Raw genomic sequence first — 10,000 nt, forward strand, 5'->3', positions numbered from 1 at the left:
ACACACACACACACACACACACACACACACACACACACACACACACACACACACACACACACACACACACATTCTGTAAATATCCTACACTGTTTAATACTGAGGATAGTCTGTCCTTATTACCATAATCATACACCTAAATTCTGCTTTTTATAAACACAGTATAACTCATTCAATGGCATTTGCTGAGTTTATTCTTAATTCTAATATATTTTATTGTAATACATTTAGGCTCATTGTTAATCTAAATAAATGGTAAAAAAAAAAAAAAAAAGATCATGATAGGACGGGAATATGGGATGGAGGAAGAAAATAGTACTAAAAATGTACTGCTGAGTTAGCACACAGATCTGAACTAACTACCATTTATATGATGATGTGATCGGATCAGTCACTCCTAGATATCTCAGAGGTGTTCCTTACAAAAGGTTTGTTTTAGCATGTGTGTGTGGGGGGGGAGATAAAACATACCTGACTATCTCTTCAGGAAAACAGCTGTTGATAGCATTGATGTACTCCTGGAGAGGGGAGCCAGGCTCAGCATCGATCTCTTGCACTTTCTTCAGCCCCCCGCTGGTCACAAATAGACGGCGAGCCTTACTGTCATTAGGCAGCACCTTTGAGGAGATTAAAAGCAGTGCATAATACAGATATACAATCTGAACAAAACAAAAACTGACATTAATATAAATAAAATGTTAATGCTGAATAATGATTGAAGTTGTAGACTCAGTCACTCACCTTGCTGAACTGGCAGACAACGTATTTGAGGATGTTGCTTGGAACGTCGTAGAGGAGGGGCTCCAGACCTGGCAGGTAGGTGCACTTCTGCAGAATGCTCTTCAGAGCCTTCTTACTCTAAGGAGAGGGGGAGGACGGGAATATGCATATACAGTCATAGAAAGCTTTTCTATTTCTCTTAGCTTTCTACCAAGTGACATTCAATTCCAGCTGACCTGTCACTTTATGTACAGTAGCTCTATGTATGAATGCAGGAAAAGAACTTTTTCTCTTTTAGAACTTTCTTAGAATGCACTAAAAGCTATTCCATGAATAAGTTAATCCAAAACTCATAGTAAAGTATGTTGAAAAAAGTCATAGTGTAGAATGTTGCCAAAATCATTAAAAAAAAAAAAAAAATGGTATAGAATGTCGGAAAGGAAATCAAAATTTAATATGTCCCAAACGTCCAGAAAAAGTCATAGTATAGTATATTGAAAAGGTAATAAAAAAATACAGTATGTCAAAAAAGGTGATGAAAAAGCAATAGTATAGTATGTTGCAAAAAATCGTGGTATGGCATGTCAAAAAAAGTGATAGAAAAAACATAGTATGTCAAAAAAGGGAAAAGATTATAGTATGTTGAAAAATCATAAAAAGGCATAGTATAGTATGTCAAAAAAATCCTTAGAAATGTCATAGTATAGTAAGTCTAAAAAGTCATAGCATAGAATTTCAAAAATAAGGGATAAAAAAGCCATAGTATAGTATGTTAAAAAAGTGTTTATGAAAAGCCATAGTATAGAATGTCAAAAAGGGGATTAAAAAGGCCAGACTCTAGTATGTTGAAAAAAGTGATCAAAAAGCCATAGTATAATATGTTGCAAAATGTTGAAGTATGTATGTCGAAAAAAGTCATAGTATAGTATGTCAAAAAAATCAAGTCATAGTACTTAAAAATAAAAATTTGATCACAAAAAAAGAAAAGTCATAGTATAGTAAGTTGATAAAAGTCATAATAGAGTATGTCAATGAAATCAGAACAAGTCAGGGTAGTATGTCGAAAAAATCATTACAAAGTTAGAGCAGAGTATGTTGACATAATCATAATAAAGTCTTAGTACAGTATGTTAAATGTCAAAACATACTATGTTTCAGAAATCATTAATACAGTCATTGAAAAGTCATAAAAAAGACAGTATAGTATGTTGAAATAAGTCACAGTATAGTGCGTCAAAAAAGTAAAATTAATCATGATAAACTCATCATATAGTAAGTCGAAACAAGTCTTAGCATAGTAAGTTGAAAAATTTCTGAAAAAAGGCCTTGTATAGTATGTTCAAAACACAATTAGAAAAGTCAACTTTATCAAGTAAAGTAAGTCAAAAAACGGGAAAAGGAAGGTATATTATGTTGAAAAAAAATAGTACAGTCAAAAAAGTCTTATAAAAGTCATAGTATAGTACTTTGAAAAAATCAGAAAAAAGCATAGTAAGTAAAAAAAAAATTCGTAAAAAGTCATGGTATAGAATGTCAAAAAAGTGATGAAAAAGCCATAGTATTATTTCAAAAATAATTAAAAAGTCTTAGTATATTATGTTGAAAAAAGTCATAAGAAAGTCATAGTATAGTATGACAAAAAATCATAAAAATGGAATAGTACAGTATGTTGAAAAAGTCATGGTTTAGTATAATGAAAGAAATTATAGTATGTAAAATAAATAATATAAAAGGCATGGTATAGTATGTCAAAAAAATTCATAAAAGGTCAGATTGTAGTATGTTGCGAAAATCATTAATAATGTTATAGTATATTAAGTCGAAAAAAGTAATTGTGTAGTATTTTTTTTAAACGTAATTAAAAAGTCATAGTATGTCGAAAAAAGTCATAAGAAAGTCATAGTATAGTATGTCGAAAAAATTACAAAAATGGCATAGTATGCTATGTTCACAAAAGTAATTAAAAGGCATAGTATAGTAAGTTGAAAAAAGACATAAAAAAGTCATAGCATATTATGTCAAATGAATAAAAAGGCATATTATAGTATGTCAAAAAAACGTTAGAAATGTCATGGTATAGTAAATCGAAAAAAGTCATACTGTTGTATGTTGAAAAAAGTCATAAAAAGTCATGGTAGAGTATTTCAACAAAGTCATTAAAAAGGCATATAGAAGTCATTTTATGATATGTCAAATAAATAAATCATAAAATGTTATAGTAAAGTATGCTGAAAAAGCCCTAGTACGGTATCTCAAAAAAGTGATAACAAAGTCATAGTAGAGTATGTTGTAAAAAGTCATAAAATGCATAGTATGGTTAGTTGAAAAAATAATAAATACCTCATATGTCGAAAAAACCATTAGAAATGTCACAGTATAGTAAGTTGAAAAATCCTAAAAAAGGTATAGTATGGTATGTCGAAAAAAGTAATTAAAAAGTCATAGTATAATGTGTTGAAAAAAGACAAAAGAAAGTCATAGTATAGTATGGCATAAAAATCATAAAAATGGCATAGTATAGTATGTTGAAAAACATCATAGTATATTATATTGAAAGAAATTAAAGCATAGTATATCAAAAAAATCAAACAAAAGGCATAGTATAGTATGTTGAAAAATCCATAAAAAGTTGTAAGTTGAAAAAAGTCATAGTGTAGTATGTGAAAAAAGTCATAAAAAAGGCACAGTAAGTGGCCTATGTTGGAAAAAAAATAATAATTATGTGTCCTTTATAGTCCCACAAGGTGAAATTACAATTAACACTCGTTATTACACACATGCTCAGGTCCTATACATGCACTAATGGAGAGATGTCTGAGTGAGGGGGCTGCCCGGGACCTCTCCAGCTACGAGTGCACCGCCATACTTTGGTCCGTGTGTGGACTCAAACCAGCGACCCTACGGTTCCAACCCAAAGCCCTACAGTCTGAGCCACTGCCACCCAAATCAATCAGAAAAGTCACAGTATGGTAAGTCAAAAAGGCATAGTATAGTATGTCTAAAATTGTTCACGTCACGTTGCATATTTTCTGTTTCCTGTGTTGTAGATTTTCCCACCTGTGTGAATACCTATCCCAGCCCTAATGTGTTGCGCCTGTGTCTCATTGTCTCCCCTGTCTTGTGTATTTGAGTTCAGTCTTCCCCTTACCCCAGGGCGAGATGGTCTGCTTCCCTGTGTTCAGCCTTCAAGTGTTTTTTCCTTTGTTCTGTTATCCTGAGTTCCTGTTGTTTCCCTTGAATTTTGACCATTCTCTGTTTACCTGTCTTTACCTTTACCTGCCGATTATTGGACACTCTTGCTTCTGTTTATTAGCTTTGCTAATAAAACCATTGTACCTGAGTTGTGTATCTGTGGGTCTATTTTCCTGTGTGCATAATTATGTAGTATGTTCAAAAAATGATAAAAACGTTAGTATAATGTGTTGAAAAAGTGATAAAAAAAGCCATAGTACACAATGTTGAATAAGGTGATTAAAAAGCCATAGTATAGTATGTCAAAAAAATGATAGTAGCCATAACCATAAAATGTTGAAATAATTTGAAGGATGGCGTATTGAACAAAATGATAGTAAAGTACGTTGAAAAAATCATAAAAAAGGCACATTATGTCGAAAAAAATCATAAGAAACTTCATAGTATAGTATGTCAGAAAAGGCATAGTATAGTTTGTCTAATAAATGAAAAACATCATAGTATAGTATGTTGAAAAAAGCCACAGTATAGAAAGTAAAAAAAGCCATAGTATTTCGAAAATATGAAAAAATCCATAGTATAGTATGTCAAAAAAGTAATAGTATAGTGAGTCAAAAAAAATCATAGTATACTGAAAAAATTATAGTATGGATTCTTGAAAAAAATGATAAAAATACATTGTAAAGTATGTTGAAAAAGTATGTTGAAAATGGTATGGTATGTCTAAAAAGTGATAAAAAATCATACTATAGTATGTCGAAAGAAGTCATAGTATAATATGTCAATTTTTTTTTTTAAAAGGCATGTTATAATATGTTGAAAAATCATTAGAAATGTCATAGTATTGTATGTCAAAAGAAATCGTAAAAAGTCACATTATAATATGTCAAACAAATTAGAAAAAAGCAATACTATTGTATGTCGGAAAAAGCCATAGTGTAGTATGTCAGAAACGTTGTTGGATGGTAGGTTGAAAAAACTGTGATAAAAAAGCCCTTCTATAGTTTGTTGAAAAGAATCATAAAACAATTATTTAGAAAATGTATTTTTAAAAAAAAAACATAGTATTAGTATGTCAAAAAGCCATGTTGTAATATGTCAAAAAAGTTATAAAACGCCACGGTATAGTATGTTGAAAAGGCATTGGTTAGTATGTCATAGAAACAGGAAAAAAAGCCATAGTATAGTATGTCAATAAAACTGATAAAAAATCCATACTAGAGTATGTCAAAAACGTTATAGTATTTAAAAAAAATCATAGTATAGTATGTAGAAAGAATCATAATAAAGCCTGGTTTACTAAGTCAAAAAAATTCAAATCAAAATCATGAATATTCGATACAATAGTATGTCGAAAAATCATTAGAAATGTCATAGTATAGTATGTTGAATAAAATCATAAAAGGCATAGTATTGTAAGTTGAAAAGGCATAGCATAGTAAGTTGCAAAAGGTGATTAAAAGCCATAGTATAGTCTAAAAAAGTGATGAAAAAAAGTCATAGTATAGTATGTCTAAAAATAGAAAAAACATAGTATAGTATGTTGAAAAACACACTTTATAGTACGTCAAAAAAGTAATAAAAAAGCCATAGTAGAGTATGTTGAAAAAGTTATTGTGTGTGTCAAAAAAGAGACAAAAAAGCCATAGTACAGCATGTTGAAAAAGGTGAAAAAAGCAATATGGCGAAAAAAGTTTTAGCATGTCGGAAAAAAGCCATAGTGTTGAAAAGATTGTTGTACGGTATGTCAAAAAAGTGATAAAAAAGTCATAGTATATGTAGTATGTCGAAAAGGTTCTTGTATGGAATTTCAAAAATAGTGATAAAAAAGTCATAGTTTAGTGTGTGAAAAAAGCAATAGTACAGTACGTTGAAAAGTAATAAAAAAGCCTTAGTATAGTATGTTGAAAAGTAATAAAAAAGCCTTAGTATAGTATGTCGAAAAAGCCATAGTAATTTATTTCGAAATAAGTTCAAACAAAGCCACAGTATAGTATATAAAATAAAGTAAAAAAAAGCCATGGTATAGTATGTCCAAAAAAGTCATAAAAAAAGTCATAGTACAGTATGTCAAAAGAAGTCATAGCATAGTATGTCAAAAAAGTAATCATTAGAAAAGTCACAGTATAGTAAGTCGGAAAGGCATGGTATAGTATGTAAAAAAGTATTTGCATAGGGTGTTGAAAAAGTGAAAAAAAAAGTATAGTATAGTATACCTAAAAAAGTGATAAAAAAGCCATAGAATAGTAGGTTGAAAAAAGTGATAAAAAATCCATACTATAGTATGTTGAAAAAAGGTGATAAAAAATCCATACTATAGTATGTCAAAAACGTTATAGTATTTCAAAAAATCATAGTATAGTATGTAGAAAGAATCATAAAAAAGCCTGGTTTACTAAGTCAAAAAAGTCATACAAAAGGCATGGTAGAGTATGTTGAAAAAATCATTAGAAATGTCGCAGTATAGTATGTTGAGTAAAATCATAAAAGGCAAAGTATTGTAATTTGAAAAGGCATAGCATAGTATGACTAAAAAAACAAAAAAAGCCATTGTATAGTATGTCGCAAAAGGTGATTAAAAGCCATAGGATAGTCTAAAAAGTGATGAAAAAAGTCATAGTATAGTATGTTGAAAAAATCATGAAAAATCCATACTATAGTATGTTGAAGAAATCATTAGAAAAGTCGTAGTATAGTGAGTCAAAAAGGCATAGTGTAGTATGTCCAAAAATAGAAGAAACGTTGCATAGTATGTTGAAAAACATATTTCATAGTATGTCAAAAAAGTAATAAAAAGCCATAGTAGAGTATGTTGAAAAATGTATTGTGTTGTGTGTCAAAAAAGAGATAAAAAAGCCATAGTACAGCATGTTGAAAAAGGTGAAAAAAGCAACATGTTGAAAAAAGTTTTAGCATGTTGGAAAAAAGCCATAGTGTTGAAAAGGTTGTTGTATGGTATGTTAAAAATAGTGATAAAAAGTCAGTTTAGTATGTGAAAAAAGCAATAATATAGTATGTCGAAAAGTAATAAAAAAGCCTTAGTATAGTATGTCAAAAAGAAAAAAAAAGCCTTAGTATAGTATGTCGAAAAAGCCATAGTAGTTTATGTCGAAATAAGTTCAAACAAAGTCACAGTATAGTATTTAAAATAAAATCAAAAAGCCATGGTATAGTATGTCCAAAAAAGTAATAAAAAAAGTCATAGTACAGTATGTCAAAAGAAGTCATAGCATAGTATGTCAAAAAGAATCATTAGAAAAGTCACAGTATAGTAAGTCGAAAGGCATGGTATAGTATGTCAAAAAAGTATTTGCATAGGGTGTTGAAAAAGTGACAAAAAAAGTGTAGTATAGTATGTCTAAAAAAGTGATAAAAAAGCCATAGTATATTACATCTAAAAGGTGATCAAAAAAAGCCATAGCATAGTATGTCGAAATAGCCATAGTATTTTGAGTCAAAATATGTGATATTTTGGTATAATATGTTGAAAAAAGTCGTAGTATAGTATGTCAAAAAATGTAACAAAAAACAATGGTACAGAATGTCCTAGACATTAGGACGTAACATTAATTGTGGGATCGTCTGTTATTTTTATTTTTTGTCATATACAGTATATCAAAATTAAATAGAAAGTCACAGTATATCATAAAAAGTCACAGGGTAGTGCAATGAAGAAGTCATAAAAAAACTAATAGTACAGTATGTTGAAAAATGTCATGTTATAGTATCCTATGTCAAAAACAGTCAATAAAAGTGTCTGTTTTTGGGAGGTAATTCATGTTAGTTTCATTTCCGTTGTGATAATTTAAAAAAACACTGCTCATTCCACTATCTCGCTGCAAATCAACCTGCAGAGCTGCAGCTCTTACTTTGGCTTGCAGGTCCTCTGAGCTGCTGGGATCCATGTAGAGTTCCAGCAGTTTGATCAGGAGGTCCGAGGTGGCCACTGCCTTGGCATGTTCAGGGGTGTGATGACCTATCTGGCCGATGGACCAGGCTATGGCCGCCTTGATGTGATGTTCATGCTCCTCAGACAGACACAGGGCCAGCTGGGGCACCCCCTGTAGGACAGGAAGACCCACAGCACAACAGGACTGGTTCAGTCAATATGACCTACATACTGCACCTGAAGGAATATCTGTGCTTTTAGTGGTGGATTTAGCTGTCAAATGGCTTTTCGAGGAGAATCAGAAGAGAAATGAACACCTTGGAGAGAATGACAGCCATGGCAAGGTTCTCACTGTGAGCTGCCACATATCCCAGCATCATGATCCCCGGCAGCCGCAGGTTTCCACGGCACTCGCCTAGATAGTCGATCACAGTTGCCATGCCACCACAATTCACAATCACCTGGGACAACTGGAAACACAGACACAGATAACTTTGTGTCCAGCCATTCATAATCGTCCCTACAACTGTAAGTGTGTGCATTACCTCTGGTGTGTGTTTCACCACCTCCCTCATCAGAGTGGTGACGTTCTTCCTGACGTAGTCATCTGGATCTTTGAGGCAGGCCACTGCTGCCGGGAAGATGTCAGCCTCTATCACCATCTCCGCCAGGCTGACCGAGTGCTTACTGATCTGACTGAGGGCTGAGAACACCTGCCTCTGGATGGAGACAAAAGCATACAATTTTGTACTACATTTTGTCTAAAGCCAGCATCTATGTTGAAATGTTACTGTTTTTTGTTGTGTGGCTACACTCGAATGGTACAGTAGTAAAATTTAATTAAATGTATTATCTACGGAGTTGTTTCTAAAGTCCAAAATAATCTACATGCAGCCAATGTCAAGTCAAGGCAGGAGCCACTTTTTTGCTTCACATTCACCACTTTTTTATCTTATGCAAAACTAGTAGAGACCTCATTCATGTATGATTGTTTTTCTTGCAGGATTTATAAAAATGCACACAGAATTTCAAGTTACTACAATGGTATATTTGTACTCAATTTGCATATATGAATAAACATATGATGTATAATGGATAAGTAAAAGCATTAAAGAAAATAATTTGCATTTCTATTGTCATGATTAAAATCAACCTTAAGCTTCAATAATAAAACAATAGAGGGCGTGCATTCGGTTACATGAATATTCAGATATTAGTGATTTATTTACTTTATTTGGCAACCACTGTTATAAGGAAAGAAAATCAAAATTAAGAAAAAAAACAATTGCATATTTATACATACATATATATATATATATATATATACATATCCATATAGGTATGTAATTACTGTAACTTCAAAAAATGATCCATTGTATAAAGATTACTTTTTGTCATTAATGAGCTGGACTAAACCAACAGTTGTATATGCAAGGATGTTCTTTAAGCCGGCCTACCTTGAGTTTGGCATCTGGATTGAGTATCATCTGTGCCAGATGTGCGATGGCACCAGCGTCCACCACCGTCTGGGCCAGCTCTGGCGTGTGCTTGGAGATGTCACTGAGGGTGGAAGCTGCGATACGTTTGAGGGCGATCTCAGGCTCCAGAAGACACAGCACCAGCAGGGGGACAGCACCCGCATCCACGACCGACTGAGACAATGCTGCACATTAATAGAAAGAGGTGGGAAACGTGAAAACAACACAGATAAAGGTTAAAGGGTCTATGTGTGCAAGTGCAACGAGAGACATAGGACGGCATTTGAGAGATGACTTATAGGCTTAGATGTTTCTTCAAACCAAGAAAGTGAGAAAAAGGCAGCGGAAAATCGTAGAAATCTAAGCATGTCATCGTGTTTTCCTTACATGCGTTGTGCCGTGCGATGTAGCCGAGAGCCCAGGCAGCAGCCTCCTTCACCCCAGGATCAAACTCCTCCAGACAGAGAACCAGGGCATCAACTCCACCGCTGGCCACCACAGCCTGGGACAGCTCGGGGGAGTGTTTAGCAACTGAACGCAGCACAAACGCTGCTGCCTTCTTATAGAACCTCTGCATGCAAACACACACAGACACACATTCCCTGTCAGGGTCCAAATTGAGCATTAAACTGACATTGGATTTTAATTAGGATTGAGAAACACTAGCCAGTACTATTGTTCCATGATTTGATGAAAAATATCCATGTCAAGCCTGGAATGA

At 32.9% G+C, this 10,000-nt stretch overlaps 1 protein-coding gene across 1 annotated transcript in view; it reads right to left on the reverse strand.

The window, feature by feature from the left end:
* Positions 1-419: 419 nt before the first annotated feature.
* Positions 420-10,000, reverse strand: part of spag6 (sperm associated antigen 6) — an 11,218-nt gene continuing 1,637 nt past the window's right edge. Inside the window, exons 4-10 of the mRNA XM_034862787.1 lie at positions 9,667-9,850; positions 9,259-9,464; positions 8,347-8,520; positions 8,119-8,271; positions 7,782-7,973; positions 742-858; positions 420-617 (exon numbers count right to left, since the gene is read on the reverse strand). Of these exons, the coding sequence (XP_034718678.1) occupies positions 420-617; positions 742-858; positions 7,782-7,973; positions 8,119-8,271; positions 8,347-8,520; positions 9,259-9,464; positions 9,667-9,850 (1,224 nt within the window). The remainder of the gene's footprint in view (positions 618-741; positions 859-7,781; positions 7,974-8,118; positions 8,272-8,346; positions 8,521-9,258; positions 9,465-9,666; positions 9,851-10,000) is intronic.

Source organism: Etheostoma cragini, chromosome 22 (assembly GCF_013103735.1).
Source record: "Etheostoma cragini isolate CJK2018 chromosome 22, CSU_Ecrag_1.0, whole genome shotgun sequence".
Lineage (NCBI taxonomy): Eukaryota > Metazoa > Chordata > Actinopteri > Perciformes > Percidae > Etheostoma > Etheostoma cragini.